General features: G+C 40.2%; 1 protein-coding gene across 5 annotated transcripts in view; it reads right to left on the reverse strand.

The window, feature by feature from the left end:
* Window positions 1–17,783, reverse strand: part of DIP2C (disco interacting protein 2 homolog C) — a 310,694-nt gene that overhangs the window by 110,421 nt on the left and 182,490 nt on the right. For all 5 annotated transcript variants that reach the window (XM_030943865.1, XM_030943864.1, XM_030943862.1 and 2 more), the window contains 2 exons: window positions 5,660–5,785; window positions 4,623–4,832 (listed from right to left, as the gene is read on the reverse strand). In XM_030943865.1, the coding sequence (XP_030799725.1) occupies window positions 4,623–4,832; window positions 5,660–5,785 (336 nt within the window). The remainder of the gene's footprint in view (window positions 1–4,622; window positions 4,833–5,659; window positions 5,786–17,783) is intronic.

Here is a 17,783-nt window from a genome sequence, read left to right on the forward strand (position 1 = left end):
CAAAAAACATGTTGTGTTCCACAAATGTCCAGTTGCAGCTTTTGCTTCTGATCACATCCATTGTTACAATTTTACTGAAACAAACACCTTACATTGTGCTATAAGTGACCAACTGAAGTACAATAGATTGAAGTTTATGCCTGTAGTTGCTTGAATAATGTCTTCATTTAAGGTCTTAATTTCTTGTCATTATCACCTATTTTAGACTCAGCACAATTTTTTGCCCTTTCCTGTTAAGTGGCAAGAGCTTTTTATAGATCGTGATTGTATTACTCAATAACTAAGTCAATTAAAAAATGCTGATGATTATCTTTTTCTCTTTACTTATAATGCAGTTTTGCAATGCATACGGGAGATCATGACTAAGAATATAATTGTACTTAGTCAGCTATTAGTAACATGAGAAAGTATTTTTAAAGTGAGCTGTATTTGCTTACATCTTTCCAGTGAAGCACTCCCATCTTTCAGACTTTACAAGGCAAAGTGGAGTTGAAGATTAATTTCTTTTTAATGCATGGGGCAGAAGATACATGAGCAGAGATGCTCGCCCTTCAGAACTCTGTGCTTAAAACCAAATTCTTCTTTGTTACACATGGTGCTGAGCAGGGGGAAAGAACATAACAAAAGTCCTGCTCTTTTGTAAAAGGCCTTCCTTTTGAACAAACAGCACCTGCACTTAAAGTTGCCTAAAAGAAACTCTCTTCCCAAGGCTGCCACCATGGCTCAGTCAAGGAGTTCTCATGCCCCAGCTGCCCAGTTGCTATTTACTTTTACCCTGAAGAAAAGGAATAAGAAAAGGAATACTGAGGTTTGTTGTGTTCCTTTATAGTATCTGCTTAACAGATGTCTTATCATGGCACCATCTACAGTGCTAAGTTTCATCCATTAGATTTACAAATCTTTGGTCAGTTAGCATCTCAGAGTCAGGCTTGGAGAAATTAAAATCATACAACAATTTGGTCTGAATGACTTCTAAAGAAAAAGATAATTGTTATGTTATGTGAAATGTACCCTTATATTTTTTTGTATAGAACAGTCAATCCAACCTTTGGCTATGGACACAATCTATAGAGAGCTGCCTGGTCTTATGTCAGGTAACTTGAAGAATTGTTTGAGGTTTCATTAAGAATCATGACCCTGACACATCTGTTCACTAAAAAGTAGAAACTGACAGCTGCATGACTTCAAAGCACTTCCTCCATCAAACATACATATTTGCATCACCTCCTATTCCCATCTCTTCCAATAGCCTTGCATTAGGAGATCACAGGCAGAACAGCTGTTTCCAGTTAAGGCTCTCTTCATTTCTGCCACTGGAGCAACATCATTTACCCCATTTCATGAAGATCAGAAAGGCCCAAAAAAGCAGAGCACATTCATGGAGGGATAGAGCACTGACAAAGCCCCGTCTGAGGAGAAGCAAAGAAGTGGAGGAATATTTTCAGTGGAGGTTTGGGTGCTCACATAAGCACCAGGTACTTGAAAAGTCTCCAGGAACTCAAAAGCATTCCTGCAACACTGAACTTGAAGAAAATGCAGCTTTTACTCCCAAATAAACTGGCTCTTCTGGTTGTCAGGGAAGGGAAATCCAGAGTCAGAGATGTAGCTCTTTCATTTAGCTGGGTTTTTCTTGTATTGATGTCCAGGTGATAAACTGTATTTTAAACTAGTCTGTATAAGTTAACATTCCCCCTCAGAACACAGGAATTCCCAAGCTGTCTGAAAATCATCAGCCATGCTTATGGCACATGGTTTTATATTTATTTGATTAGCAATCTATGTAGCCTTTAATGTGGATAGAAGCCTTTGATTTTCAAACAGAAACATATTTGAAGCACATAAAAGAAACATTAAATGCACCTATAGGATCAAAACATTGAAGTGAGATTATTAACTTTATATAGATTTATAATGATAGGCAAGCATTGTGTCATTTTCAACACATGACCTTTGTGAGCTTTGGGGTGTGCTTTCTGTCCCTGATTTTTATATACACAGAAATCCAAACCATGTAATACCAACAAATGAAAGCTTGAAGATCTTAGAAATCTGCACAATACTGACCCCAAGAAGGGTCAAAACATCAGCTATTTCTAACAGATTTCACTGGTTTGACCTCTAAATTCAAGAATTACTGAACACAGCTGTGAACATACCTATGCCAAACTAAAGATTTTGCCTATAGCTTAATGCAGACCCCTGAGCATCTTAAAGATGAGAATAAATATTTAAATTACATCTATCCCAAATTAGAACTTTGTCCGCAATAAAGCAGCAGCAGTCAAATTAAATGAATAGTATAAAATTAAAATCATATAATAGCTTACGCAAATTATCCAAATGATTCACAAAGATAACTCTGATTATATTATAGCCAAAGCTTTTTATCAAATCTCTTTTCAGGACTGCATTAGTATACTTAAAACTGGAAAAAAAATCTCCCTTTCACTCTGTGATGCACTCTGGAGGTAAAATCCTAGTGGATATCAGAATGGAGAGCTTTTTTGGGTTATCATTAAGGTCCTCCCTGTTGCACCTTGAATTTGTATTTATCAACATTGGCACCTTCAGAGTATGGCCTTACAAATATACATTGATTCCTCTCTTACAGGCTGGTCTGTCTCTGGAGAACAACTCCTGAACCAAACAAACATCAAGGAATGGTAACATATGTTCTTGGTGATCAAGAACAAACTGTTTCTGATAGCTGAGGAGCCTTGAGGAACAGGATTACTCTTGTCTCCCACCAAAGATTATTATTCATCTACCATCACTGGCCCACTGCCTTGGAAAGAGTCAGGCTTTCTGTAGGGTTACTTCAAATCTGCTACCTCTTAGAATGCATTTAAATGCAAAATCTACTTCTTGGATAGGAAAGAAACAAAACAGCAATTTCATTTCAAATTCTTAAAGAATGCAGCTCACCCATGAAGAAATACATATTACAGTTATAACTGTGCAGCTTCTCTTACATTTCCAGTGATTTTAGCAAGCACAAGATCCCAGTCTCATCAATCAGATTTTGTGGCCAAATGACCTTTACATTACTACAGCTCAATTAGTGTCCAAGAAGAGATGCAATTTAAGGCATCTTATTGTCAGAATGAATGAAAACATGCATACACTGAGGTAAGATCAACTGCTTCCTTCAAAGGCAAGATCTTTCTAGTCAATAAGGCACAATAAAATATGTACACATAAGAAACAGTAGTTTCCCTCTTCTGCAGAATAGTGCCATCTTAATTTAGCTCTATAAATGCTGTATTATTTACCACAAACTCAGTGATTATAAAAGACTTACTGTGCCAGATTTAAAATTACTAAAATGTCAAATTATAAAGAAGCTATATTTAAAGACACATTAAGACTTTGTGTATGAGTAATGCAACCTTTCAGAGTTTGGATAAATTTAATACTCTATGCTATAATTTCCTGTAGCATTTCAGGATGAAGTCATAGAAAATAATCAAATGCAATGATTAACGTGTTCCCAATGTATCTGTTTCTAAAACAAGATTCTAAGCATTCATTTAGCATGAATTTATGAATACAATACAAGTTCTCCCCCTGACTGCAATTCAGCCATTCTGGATCATGATGGGAGGATTACTGAAAATACAGGTGTTACATCAAGCTGTACTCATAGCAAAACCCAAGGGATATGTACTCCCATTCCAGCACATAAAATCATGAACACTGCAGATGCTTTCATGTATCTCATGACATGTACCTGAAAAGGAAATGTCAGCTGAAGAACAGTCACAAAAAACTGTAGTAAGACAGTAGTAACATTGCTTTATCTGTTCCAACAAAGACTGCAACAGATTTTTAGTGAGAGCCCAAAATACACACCCCAGCAAGAACATACACAAAGCAAAGGCCTTGTATGATAAGCAGCTAAAGAGTGAATGGAAACCAAGCCTTGCTTTCCACATATCCAGTCAAACAGCTGCCTCATGTTAATGAAGACCAGTGTCAATGGCACAATATTCAGAAATAATGTCTGTGAAGCTTAGCCCTAATAGAAAGAAAACATTGACTTCCTAGCATCTTTATAAAGGAAATAAACAAGCTATTAATAATAACAGCTCCCTTCTCTGAAGCTGTATAATGGTCCCTCCCACAGAGTACAATCGCTAGATATCCCAGTTCAAGTATTCTAAATTCAATTAAGGGCAGAAAAAATATGTTTGAGAGGACTACTGTTAACAGAATTATCAAAAATCACTCAAGCTATGTAATTAAAGTGGTGCAGCAGTGGGGGAAACTCATATGCAAGCAATCCCTAATGATGCATGCACTGATTTTCCTTACTGATGAATCCTACAGAGACCTTTATAGTGCTAAGTAATGGAAGTCATGCAACTGTACATTTTAAGGTATTTGGAACCAATAGCTAGACCCTATTTGCCACAACATAAGCTTACCCCCAAATCTAAACTGCTATTTTTTTCCCCTCCTGAAATAGGAAAGTAGGACTTTTTCTCCATGTAATATATAGCAATATTAAAAAGTAAAAAGCACAAGAAAGACTTTTGTAAGACTTCACATAGCAGCATCAGCTGAATGTGAGAGTCAAATTCATGTTAAACTGGACACACTCAACACACCTGTATACTGACCTATATGTGTTTGAGCCATAACATCAGCTAGTCTGTGTGCAGCACCACTGCCTCCACTTTGTGTGGAGGAGGAGGAAGTGGTTGATGTGGTAGAGCCATGGATCGCTTGACTGATCCAATGTTCCATGTTTATGCTCCCCTGGCTGGAGGTGGGAGTTCCCTGGGAGTCACCCTGGACGGAGCCTTCATCTTCTGAACCAGAAGAAGTATCTAGTAATTAAAAACAGCTTGTTAGCTTGCAGTGCTTTGGGGTTTTCTTAATAGAAATAACTCATATTCACATAAAAAATCTCAGGAAAGTAGCATGAAGAAAATCTCAGGAAGGTAGGCAAACATAATGAGAAAAGTGCAGCACTGAAAGCCCTGAAACTAAGTCAGCTGCTAACTGTGCACTTCTCCTGCTCTAAGGTCATGGCTTGTGTATTATTGTACAAAAAAAAGTGAGATAATTAAAGTCTTCCTTTATAATGTTAAACACAGAATCTTCTGAAAATCTCCAGCCAGCAGAGAATATTAAAAAAAAACTTTCCCAAGCTCACTCCACAAAGTGTGTGAGACACTTTTCCAATTGTACAAAGTCCAGTCCTCAGTGAAATGGGAGTCTCAGTCAGATTCAGTGAGTATGAGAAGCATGAGATATGGGGTGTTTTCACAGTCTAGTAGATAAAAAAGCAGATAAACTTGAAAATGAACAGCACAACTAATTGCTAAGATGTTACATGACATTGTTAGGGAATAAACCAGAAAAGTGAAAGGAACTTAGACTGCCATAAAATATAACAAGTGGGCCATAGTTAGGTCCTTGTCAGCCCAAAAGGACCAGTGCAAACTAAGGTATCACCAAGGGCAAAGCAATCATGTGAACTGTCCCTGTTGACTTTTCCACTACTCAGTTCACCTTCTCTTCAAACACACCTCAGTTAAGCTCAGTGTGCATCAAATGACATTTCCATTACTGTCTATGCTGACAGATTAGGAGTTCATAGCAGCACAAAGAGCCACTTTTAAAATTCACATAAAAATAGAGAGATACTCACCTGGAGGTGTGTAGGCATCCATTGATGTTTGCACCACCAATGAACGTCGTTTTGAGGGCATGGGCACTGCCATTTTCCTTTCTTTATGTTTAGCAAGGGCTGCCTGCACTGCTTCTGTGTGGACATCTGCAAGGAAAGAGGTGTGAAACCAGAGTTAGACAGGAAGGAGCTGTTCTCTGTGCATCCAGCAGACCTGGCACAGCCTGTGCCTGTGCCAGCTGGGCTGACAAGGCACATCCCGTGATGGGAGGTCAGGAACACACAGCATCTCAGAGGAACTGCTGGAGTTCTCCTCTGCAGAAAAAGCAGCCACAGTGAAAAGTGCTGTACTAACAAACAAGCCCTTTGAGCTGTATGATATTCCCAGAACAGTGCTGCAGTATTTGAAGAGCAGGAACATCACTTCCCCAGGGCAAACCTTTATTTAACCTGGAGCTGCTACTTCAGTGACCATTGCTGTTTTCAGTGGAACTGTGGTGTATTAACAGTGCCCATTTTTTAAATGGATAAGGTTTCCAATTTACAGATAAGTCACACAGAGTAAGTAAACAAGAACATTTTCTTGACGGGTAAAAGGTATGTAAAATGACACAACAGAAATGGCAACAGGTCCCTCATTCCCAAACCCTTCTCCTGCCACTGTCACTTGGCATTATTCACAGAAAAGTAAGTACTATGTAGGGCGGGCCTGAGGTGGAATGAGGAAAAAAACACCCTAAGCACAGATCTGGTGCTTTGCAGGCAGGTGCTGCACACAGCTCATACCAGCCCACTCCACAGTACCCAACAGCTCCCTTCTCCTTGGGGAGGTGAACAGCTTCTCTACCTTTCCCATGGATTTATAGCTGCCTGCCTCCCAAAATTTGAAAAAGCCCATCTATCATGTCTAAAATATATGAGTGACTTTTTGATAATGACTTTGTTTTAAGCACCATTCTTTAATTATTACCATAACTACACATTGAAATAAATCTGCTTTTAGTTTACTACCTTGCACTGTTTGCATATTTCAATGGAATTAGGACATATATTCACATGAGGTGAGTGTATGCAAAGGACATGGCAGCCAACAGGAGTTCCTTGTGAGTAAAGAAGTTGCCACACCATCTGACATCTTGCCTTTTAAGCAGCTGACACTGGCCAGCTGTAGAAAATACAGCAATTTGTGTACATGGTTTAGTTGCTCCTATTTGTGGCTCAGGAGCACAGTAAATCAGGTCTAATCCAGGGTGATCCCACTTCTGCTGCTGCTGCATCTTCTGGAAGACCACCCTCACAGGCTGGGTTGGCAGCACACTGTCATTATCCTACTCCTGTATGGACGTGGTGGCAGCTCTGAACAGGCAATGTGCCCCAAGAAAAGCAACAGGAAAGAGAAGAGTATCTATATTTATGTGTGTGTATATATATATATGTATATATAGGTATATATATATATATATCCTTATTTAAAGAAGCGTTGGTTGAATCACATTTATGTAATTTGTGAGTAACAACCTGGAAGGATGACTAGAAGCATTAGATGATAAGCTGCTAATAAGCTGCAGTGTCTCATTTCCAATAATGGTGTTTCCTATCTTCTGCCAGGGTTTAAGCACCTCTCAGTAGAAGTAGAACAGGGAAGAGTAAAAAAAGGCACAATTACCAGCTGCTTCTGTGAGTTGCTTTCTTTTCTTTTGTTTTAAACCATGAAGAGGATGAGAATATCAGCAAAGAAAAGCAAACAGCAAAGCTGGAAAAGTGTTCTCAAAAGATAAAAGAGCCATGCAGCTGATGGATGAAAATGAAGGAAGAACCAATGCTATCATCAACACAGAGAACAATTTCTCTCCTGTCAAGTCATTATTTTTAAGCAGAAAGTTTAAAGTCTTTCTTATAATTAAAAACTGATGAAAAGTTTATGTGAAAAGTATCAGAAAATTTATGTGAAAAGTATCACACTATGAAAATAAAGAATCTAAGTCTTACCTAACAGCATGACCCCAAGATAAATTCCTACCTGCTCACTTCACACCAATGTCAATAAGGTACACAGGACTGAACATGCTCCCTAATAGTTTCTTATCTGTTAAAGAGGGAAAATTCTTGATTTTCCTTCAAAGGACAGCAAAAAGATATCAAGTAGTAAAAAAAAAAAAAAAAAAAAAAAACCCAAAAAAAAACCTTTAAAAAAGCTCAACAAACCAACACTGTACAGTAATTTTTGGAAAAAAATTGGAAGAAAATAAATTTTGCTGATCAAAACAGGAGGGACTATTTGTACATTATTGTACATAGAACTGTGTTTTAACTGCGTCAGGAGGGAGAAGAAATTCTGCCAAAAATTTTTAAAGGAGGACAGCTGACAGAAAATCATTAAAATGCTTAGTGACAGCTGGATGCTGAATCAGAACTTGTGAATTCTTTGATTTCCTTTTTGATGCTGTTTTGATATAAGAAGGTAGACTCATCAGCTTAATTAAAAACACTCTGCAGGGTTTTAATTTTCAAATGAGTCCACAGGAGTCCAGGAATTGAATTGTTTTCCTAATAAGGCACATTCTTGATGTGTTTATTTGTAATGGGCTACCATGGAATAAACCACACTATAGATAGCTAAAAAAAAACCAAACCCAAAACCTCACAGGAAAGCAAAACAATGTCAAAGACAAGAAACTCTGAATAAACAAGAGGGAAGCTGACTGGGAAGAAGGAACATACACACCTGCTCCCTGCCCAGCCTGCAAGCTCAAATATTTAGAAGGCATTACTCAGGTTATGAAGGCTACCAAAAAACTCTTGGACACATATCTAGAAAATGCTGAGGACAGATAATCCAGAGATGGTCCAGGGAGCATCAACAAGAATTTACAGGGTTTTAAGGTGAGAGGAGTAAAATGAAGCATAAACAGTCAAGCTTGGGTGAAGAATCTTTTCACAATGTTCTCTATCAGGAATAAAACTCTTGGCTCAACAAAGTTTCTCTAGGCATGTAAAGAATGGCTAAGGATTGGGTAGAGAATTAATAACAATTGATATAGAATGTATGTTCTTCCTTTTGAATGAAAGCCTGTTGGTGGGTTCTGAAGATGCTCTTAACCTGTCTGGACAGCCTTGTACAGAGGGCGACTTGGCTAAGCTAAGAACAGTCTTCAAGCCCTTCATGCCTCAAGACCAAGACCCAAATATTGAGAAATCAGAGAGGTGAGGGAAAGCCAGACTGACACTTCAGAATTACATTTGAGAGCAACTCATGGGTTACAATATCTATCCTGTAACCACAGCAAGACAGAAACAGTAAGGAGGTTTGTTCCCACCAAATATCAGCTTCAGATATGCACTTTGCATACACATACTTTGCTTTTCTGGTCTACAAACCAACTTTGCTTATGTAGCACAAGGAATATAAACCAAAATGCAACGAATAATCTCTTACTGTACTTTCATGAAGCATGGATTTAAACCCAAGTTGAAACATACAATCATCACCAGTATCCCTGGTACTCTGCTTCTCATGAATTTGAACAGGAGTAGGGTAGCTCTTTCCCTTTACCTGGGTCAAAGATGGGCCATGGTGTCCATCCTATTGTATGTAATTCACTGCTTCCTCAAAGCTGTCCCTAACAGCTACTGAAAAAACACAAGGAGACTTGCAACAGGAATTTATACAACAGGAACTGGATGCTCCTTGTTCTCTAAAGAAAGAAAACCACATTTGAGATGCACACTGGGGCAAAGTAAGAAGACATATCCAAGTTCCTTTGGGACAGGAAACTGCTATCCCCCCAGATCTCATCATCACAAAGCAGTTTGTATTCACACACCACACACAGCATCAGCAGGAACATCACATTAGAACTTCAAACAATCTCTGGTAGGATGATGCCCCTGTCTTGCAGGTCTGATAGAAATGTCTGAATTCCTTCTCAATCTATCCTGGCATGCTCAAACTAACTGAATTCATACTGTGATTTAGTATTGCTATAAAGTACAGTTTTCTCATTAATTTTTCCTGAAAAAATCGTTCAAGTATGAAAACTTGGTCTAGAAACAACACACAGAAATGCCTGCATTAAAAAATCATTAAAAGAACACTTCTTCTGTCTTTCTTTATAGCGTTGCTTGTTGTAATTTCTTACCTACTATAAACTTCTGATAGAGTTTCAAACAGAAATATACCTTGATGTAATTGCACTCAAGCCTTCTGAGTGGAAGGCTTTTTCTAAGTGGAAAAATCATGCTTTCAGGTGAAATGTTCTTTCATGTGACATTCTAACTACACTGTTATAGCTGATAAAATGACACCACATCCTGACCCTTCAAAGCTCTCCTGTAGGTAAAAAAATCATTTTACTCTTCCCACCTGGCTTCTTCCACAAGAATGTCTTACAGAAAATCTAGAGCATAGAGTAAAATATCATTACTTCTGTCTACAGTAGTAGGAAGTAAGGCACAGTGGTCCTTCACTGTTTTAGCTTGGCCAACCACACATTGAATCCAATTTGTGTGTTTGTACTCAAAGAATCAATAAATGGGAAAGAGCAAAGCACCAAGCTTGGGAAAGCTCACTCTTTAACTTGTGCTCATTGCTTAACACCAATCAGCCTGGTGTTCAGCATTCAACCTGACACGTTTCTTATGGGCTGCAAACTGCAGACGCAACAGCTCTGTCCCGTCTTCTCCCTGTTGCATTCAAGCATTTTTACTTGTTTATTCTCTTCCTTTACTTTCTATGACAGGACAGAAAGGGCAACCATACTTTTGGGAATAAAGTCAGTAAGTGAAATAGAAAGGAAGTGGAACTGTAAAAACAAGCCGGTGGTAGAAAATTTCCTTTCAAAGACCTAATGATCTGTTCCTATACAGGAGATGAGGTCTCAAAACCAAGGGCAGAGAAGTTAAAACTGGCACAGAGAATGAGGGTCTGCAAGTTCAGACTTCCAGAGTGATGACCTATGGCTTTGGCCAATGAGCTCCATAAGCAGAAACTCTGCACTGCTGCAAATTCCTCATGCCATCAGCAGATGAATTGCCCAGCTTTCCTGGGAGGTGTCTGCTGAGTGCAGTCACTCTTTTCATCTGGTTTGTCTCATAACTTGGCACAATGGTGTGCTCCTGGCCTGACTGGAAAGGCTTGCAAAAAAAAGCCAACCCCACTGAAACAGACATTACTGCACAGACACAGCTTGCTAGGGACACCCTCCTCAAATGGGGTGACTGAGTGACAGAAGATAGGGACAGAGCTGTATTCACTGCTGATAGGTGGGCTGTGGTCAAAGGTCAAATAGTAATGCCCAGAAATACAGAAATAAACACTATAAACACAATAATTTCAGACTGCTGATATTTTTGACTCCTTGTTCACCGTGTTCTTTAAGCATTTATTCCATATGCTGTCCTGAAATCTTTTTTGGGGGAACACTACAAATTTTTATTTAGTCAGAAGTTGAGCTGGATGGTTTTAACTGGCTCTGGGATAATATGAGTCTCTTTGGAACTTTTCATGAAGCCTTTTTTGGGGAAGATACTTTCTCTCCTCCTTGCACAAATACATGCATACTTAGAACAAGCAGAGACTTCCCTCTATGACAAGCTGCCCTCTCCTACTCATTTCCTTTAGGGAAGGCAGTATGTATGATCGTTTTAGGTTCAGCTGTCTCCACAAGCAAATCAGTCTTCTTTTCCTGAAGCAAAAAACAATTGTTGTGTTTTGAACAAGGCCAGCCATTTCCTGCTCCACATGTGGAGCCCTGCTGCAGCATTTCATGTTTCTCTATAGCTGCTAGAAGAGCACTCTTCCAAAGAGTGCATTCTCATTTGGCATGGAGCATAATCCTGACTCACCCATCCCTTCCACCCATGAACAGGGATGCTCCATTCCTTACTTGGGCCAGAGAGAGTGTCCTTTAAAGCTCTGAATTGCAACTGAGACACTTGAAATGTACTGCAAATTCCTAGTCCTCCTAAAGACTTTTGCAGCTTTTAGCAAATGAACTTGCTCTCTTTTCTTTAGATCTTCTATTTTAAAAGAACAAAAACCTATTCAACAAATTACAGTTGCATTCTTCCTCAAAGGCTTATTAGGGGTTTTTTTCCCCTACATAAGTTTAACTTGCCTCAGCAGCTTCCTTTATTCACTATTAGCTGCATTTGCTCCATAGGCATGTCAAACACTCAAAATACTGTAAGCAAAGCAGTGCCTCCTCAGAGATCAGGGATCTGGGTATGAGCTCTGCACAGATCACAGAACAGGGTGCTCCTCCCATGGCCAGCAACAGCTGCATTAACAAATTCCACATTATAAAACTGTTCCTCACAGCCCTTGCACAAAATGCCTCAGCACACAAAAGAACAACATTATCTTCTTTTGTACTTAAATCAGTTCTTGCCATTGTGTGTCAAGCAGTTCTCCTGCATCTCATTTACCACGCAGCCCTCTCTCTTCTTGAGACAAGAAATTAAACTGGCTGTAGACAGGAGTTGTGCATTACTAGAATCAAGATTTTAGAATCTGTTTCTGCCTCTGTTTCTGATAAAATATATTCCTTCTTCTAGTTTTGCTCATGTTTTCAGTTTCCCAGGAATGATAAAGCCTTCATACGCAATCACCAGCAGTTTAAGAAACACAAATATGAAAAAACAAGCTGTTGCCTAATTTTTTCTGTACAGATGCAGAATTACCTAACAGAGTCCCTACCATCTTCTGCAGCCTGGCTTGCCTGTTGTGAGGTAATGGTACTACCTCAATCCCTCCTTTCAGGGAATGTGCTCCTGAAAGAATAAAACTGCCTGGAGATAAACCTAGTTGTCATCTGAATCCATCCATTCCTTCTGTTTCTTCCTTTTGGCTCATGTAATTCCAATTCTCATTCCTCTCCCCTGAACTCTTTTTTTTCTTTTTCTTGTTTTGAGCTAGCCATTGGCAACAATCTTTATTCCTCTGCATTAGCAGCCAATTCCTGGTAACATGATGGATGACACAACTGGGAGTAAAACAGGCCTAAGCCCTGAGAAGATTTAGACTCCTTGCTTGTTACAGGATAGCCTTCAAACACAACTAACTCACTCAGAGAATGGCAGATTATCAGGATCAAGAAGGCTGATGCCCTGCTCTAATGAGGTGAGAATACCAAAGGATTTTTAATTAGAGGTTATTTAGGTACATATAATACCTAGTTATGTCTCATTTATATTGCAGTAGAGGATCAGCCCTGAAGTCAGACATTTAACAAATAAGTAAAACCACAAATAAATCTCTGTCATAGGGAAGCAAGCATCTGGGATGGCATCAAGGAAAACAGCTGGAAGAACAGACAGAGGAGCCAATGGGAGCAAGGCCATTTTCTGCTGCATCAACACAGAGTGCAACAGAATTATCAAAACAATTTCTAGTTATTACAAGGAAACAGCTGATACTATAAGAAAATAGCATTATCAAAGGTGAATTTCTGCTGAAAATTCTGGACAAGACAATGGTAAGTATAGCAATTGTATGCTAAGTAATTATACAGAGAGAAGGTTGGTAATTGCTGTCTTACAGGAAACCAGTAGTTGAAAGCATGAAAGTTGCTTCTGAGTTTAATCAGACCTTTGTCAGAGCTACCATGGAGACAAAGGAAACACTGAGAATTCATTTCCTAATAAGCAGCCTGTAAATACTCTGAATAGAGATAACTTGGTCGCTACATTTATTGGAAATGCAATCAGGACATGCTAAATACGGTGAAATATGGTAAATGTGGTATCATCAGAACAGATTACAGTTGGGTTTTGACTTTTCATTGTCCTGGCTGACATCACTGGGTTATTTTCAGACAGAATTAGGGCAAGTGATTTCAAAAAAATTCTGCTGTGCTCATCCAACACAGACCAGTCCCTTGGAAATCATCTCACCCCTGGGAATGCGAAAGTGAGTCCATATAAAAACAGATCTTTGCTGGGGGTGATGCTATAATGAAGCAGTCTCAGAATACTTTCACAATCTCTCTGGGTATTAAGATAGGAAAGCACATGGCCCAAACAGTGTGACACCTAATTTCTCTCCATCTGGAAGCAGGTGTGCTATTAATTCTGAAATATGGCGTTCACAACAGTCAGCACATGATTGAATGCAAGAACAGCTGCTCTAAGATGATTCTCATTTATAGGAGGGCTGTGGAGGTTACTAACAGAAATAAACTGTTGCTTACCTTTCAAAAAAAAACTTATGTGTGCAAGTTTCTGCCTTTGGGATATTTAAGCTAATATTTATACTAGGCCTCTGGCTTTACTGGGAACTGGGGATATGTGGAGATGCAAGGGAAACTTCTGCTGTCTTTTCATAAATTTGGGCCTGAGTTTTGTTGATCTGTACCATTTCTGGCTGTTAAAAGTCAGTGCTTTAGAAAAGATGTGCATTCCCATGAATGTGCCACTGCAAAAGGCTTGGCTTTTCAGGATGCTGCAGCCAACAAGCCCTGCTGGGGGTGCTCCTTGCACTCCCTGAAGGGCTGTGCCATCCTTCAGCCAATGCTGAGCACCTCCTGAGCATCCTCCATCCCCACCTGCTGCACACATGCACAAACCAGGTGCTTGGTATGTCCTCACATGGTCAGAAAACTAAACTCTAAGGAAGAGAAGCATGGCTGTCATCTCCCACTTTGGCTGGCACAGCAATAATCCATAATTCTGGGTGGAAGGAAGAGAGGAGCTGAACACGTGGCTGGGAAAGCTGTATGGGCAGGATATGAAGCACAGAGCTCACACGCTGCAAACAGAGGACACCAAAACAACAGATTGAACTCTGTGACTCCACAGCTGGTCTTGTATAGTTTTTGCTTTAATTTGGATTCTTCAGGTATTATAAAAAAGTTAATTTGAAAATGTTTTTCTCAAAACTCTGAGTTTTAAAATTGTATTAACTGTACTCATAGTGAAATAAAACCCCAACATGCAGGTCTCGCACTAATAATTTCCATCCCTCCATTTATTTATTATCCCATTTGTAATGCACTCTGGAAGTCAGCTTCACACAGTGATCTCATCTCAGGCCCCCTTACTATGCAATCTGAACTAAACTACTTTATATTTGTTTCTCTCCAGAGATCCTCAAATAATTTTTCTCAAGAGCTCTGTACTTATCCTCACAAACTTTTTCTGTTGGGTCAAAAGCAAGGATGTGGTCATATAAATTACATATTTGCCAGCATTTTTCTTCAACTTCTTTTTTTGTCCTGATTGAGTTGTGACTTGAAATTTGTAAGCAAGCTAAATCAGATAGGAGATTAATTAATTTCTGAATAAGTCTGTTTACAGCTAGGTTAATGATTTTCAAATTAACTTCTACAAGCAAGTATTAACTTCTACAAGTAAGTATTTCAAATTAACTTCTACAAATTTAGGGATAAAATATTATTTGTTTTATGATCAGTCACATGATCATTTATATGCAGTCCCATTTTAATATACAGCACATTAAATATATTTCCCTTCTCCTTGTTCTTTGGAGAAATGATAAATGATGAAGGTTCAGTAAAAATGATTCCTCAAATCTTCCCATTCCATCCTTTAGCATGCACAACTCTCATAATGTCATAGTGTAATTATTTTTTGTCAGTTCTGGCAGGATTGCAGAAAGAGATCTTGAACATCTTTTCAAAATCACAAAATATAAGTTACCTGTATATTTTCAAATCACCATGAGGTAAGCTGTAAAGACCCAAAATGTGACCAGCCTTTGTTAGGGTTCATGCACACACCTACCTCGTAGTAAATGAGAACAAATACATGGTGAGGCAGGTACTGAAGCTCCTAGAGCAGAGCAGCTCAGCTAAGACAGGTCTGGCGCCAGCATCTCCAGAACTTGGGTCTACAGGGAACGTTCTTTCACTCCTAATTATCATATTTCAAATGAGCCTCAAACCTGGCCTGGGATGATTTGTTTTGAAGTTTAACAATTTCATGCTCAGTATAAATTATTCTGTCTTTTCCCCTTTGAAGACCAGAGTGGGAAAGGTGGCTCAGGAGTTTGAGCTGTGAGAGGTGTAGTTAGGGTGCATTTGTTTTGGCAGTACCTCCAAGTATCTCCTATGCTAAGATGTCTTTTAAAAGGAGTACTGAGTGCACTTGGTAAATGGGCTGCTCCCTGCAGTGGTGGGATCTCCAGGATGGGGGCTGGCAGCTGTCCAAGGATGCTGTACCAGACCAATTTTTTCGTTCTCACCTCCACCACCCCAATTATGGGGAAAAAAACACCAGAAGAGTGCCAGAAGGGAGGTACTCCCAGCTGGGAGTGCAGGTACCACAGCCACCCTACAGCCCCCACCCTTCCTCCGTGCTACCAGCTGAGAGACGCTGATTCCACAAATGGCATTTCTCAAAACTCTCCATTTCTGAGCTCTCAGCTCTGGGCTCACCTGCTGCTGTGCCTTTAAAACCTGTCCCCTGAGTCCATTTAGTGCATGTGCTCTCTCTTGCTGGTCTTACTTCTAGGACACCATGAACCTCCAGACACAGAGGCAGCACAATTCCACTTATGCTGCTACTTCCCACATCATTCCTGACATCTGGAAAACTCCATTTTTAGAGCTCATTGGTCTCACTTCTCTTAAGAATTACACTGCTCCAGGCAGTGCTCTGGTCATCTTTAAGGCCTATGACAAAGCTCATGAGAAACAAGAGACTTGATAACCTTGGTCCAACCCATTTGTCCCATCCTTATCTCATCAGAGGAGAATTCTGGTGCAGTAGAAACCATAGAGACACTATCTCTTGCCCAACACATCCATGTGCCTTTCAATATATTACACCACATTCCCTAGCAATTATTGCTGCTCTTTTTTTAGCTTTTGAATTTTATTGGTGCACATTTTTTCTGTTATCCATTCTGGTTTTAGGTGGGTTTTATATTACTGACAAGTGTGGAAACAGTAAAAGCCAGGTCCTGGCACACGAGAAGGTGCTCTGGTTTTCAGCATTGGGATGGAGAACTAAAGCTTCTTGCTTTGACCTTATCTAAAGGCCACAGGGTGTCCTTTTGGGAAAATGGAAGTTGGAAAGGACCTGGTGTTTCAGCTCCTTGTGTTTTGACCCCAGCTGAGAGAGGAGAACCCACTTGTTCTCCTGAAAGCCGCTGAAGGTCTCTGAGGGGGAGCTGCTCTCTGAACCCCACAGACCGTGACAGGCTGGGAAACAAAGAACTGGGGAGATTTATGGTGACCAAGAGCACAATTTCTGATGCCAAGGAGCTGCCCAGTTGCCCAGGGCTCTGTCACTGGCAGGGCCCCAGCAGCTGCTGCTGTACTGCACTGCAGCCTTTACGTGGCAGCAGAGCCCAGCTCAGCTCCGGCCACCACGGCAGCCACAGGCAAGGGCCAAGCTAGGCAGGATGGTCACCACAGGGCTACACTGCAGGGGGTTTTTAAGCACCAAAAAGAGCATTCTGCCAAAAGCAAAACAGCTGATATGATGGCATTTTAAATAATGGTGGCAGAAACTTCAGATTCTCCTGTGAGGGTTTTCCGTGTTAGCAAGAGCAGAATGCAGCCACTGCCACCAGTGAACAAACAGGGCCCCAGTGACAGTGTGGAGGGACAAGAGCCTCTGAAAATGTCAGCCTTCAGCTGAGTCAGCTCATTCAGAGAGCATGGCAGCAGTGTGAAAGCTGGGCTGTTCAGGCTACCCCCTTGCATAATCCACCACATAGTTCCCATCTCCTTATCTCAACACACTATTCCAAATCCACAGATCTGCAGCTTCCAAAAGTACCCAAGAAACCAAGCTCCTAAATGGCACCAAGGAAACAAAAGCTGTATGGCCAACCGCAGCTACATCTACATGTCCATCATTCACTCGTGCTCCAGCCTGAGCCTGACTCTGCAGTCCCATCAGCAGACCAAGCCCAGTGCTGACATCTATTCCACATGCAGAGTGCTGGGCAAGCCAGCATTCCTCTGCCTGAGCTTTCCTGCCTGAAAATCCACTGGGCCAGAAAAGCCTCTTGGCAAAAGTTTCTGATCCAGCCTGCAGCACCATTTGGCTTCAGTGTCATCTCGAGCCCCCGGATAATGTTATAGCACAAGTAATGGCAGTTGCTAAGATAAAAACATTGCCATGATCTACACTTGACAAACCTTTCCAAATACTGTTTCCAAATGTGGAAATACTG

The sequence above is a fragment of the Camarhynchus parvulus genome, chromosome 2 (assembly GCF_901933205.1).
Source record: "Camarhynchus parvulus chromosome 2, STF_HiC, whole genome shotgun sequence".
Taxonomy (NCBI): Eukaryota; Metazoa; Chordata; class Aves; order Passeriformes; family Thraupidae; genus Camarhynchus; species Camarhynchus parvulus.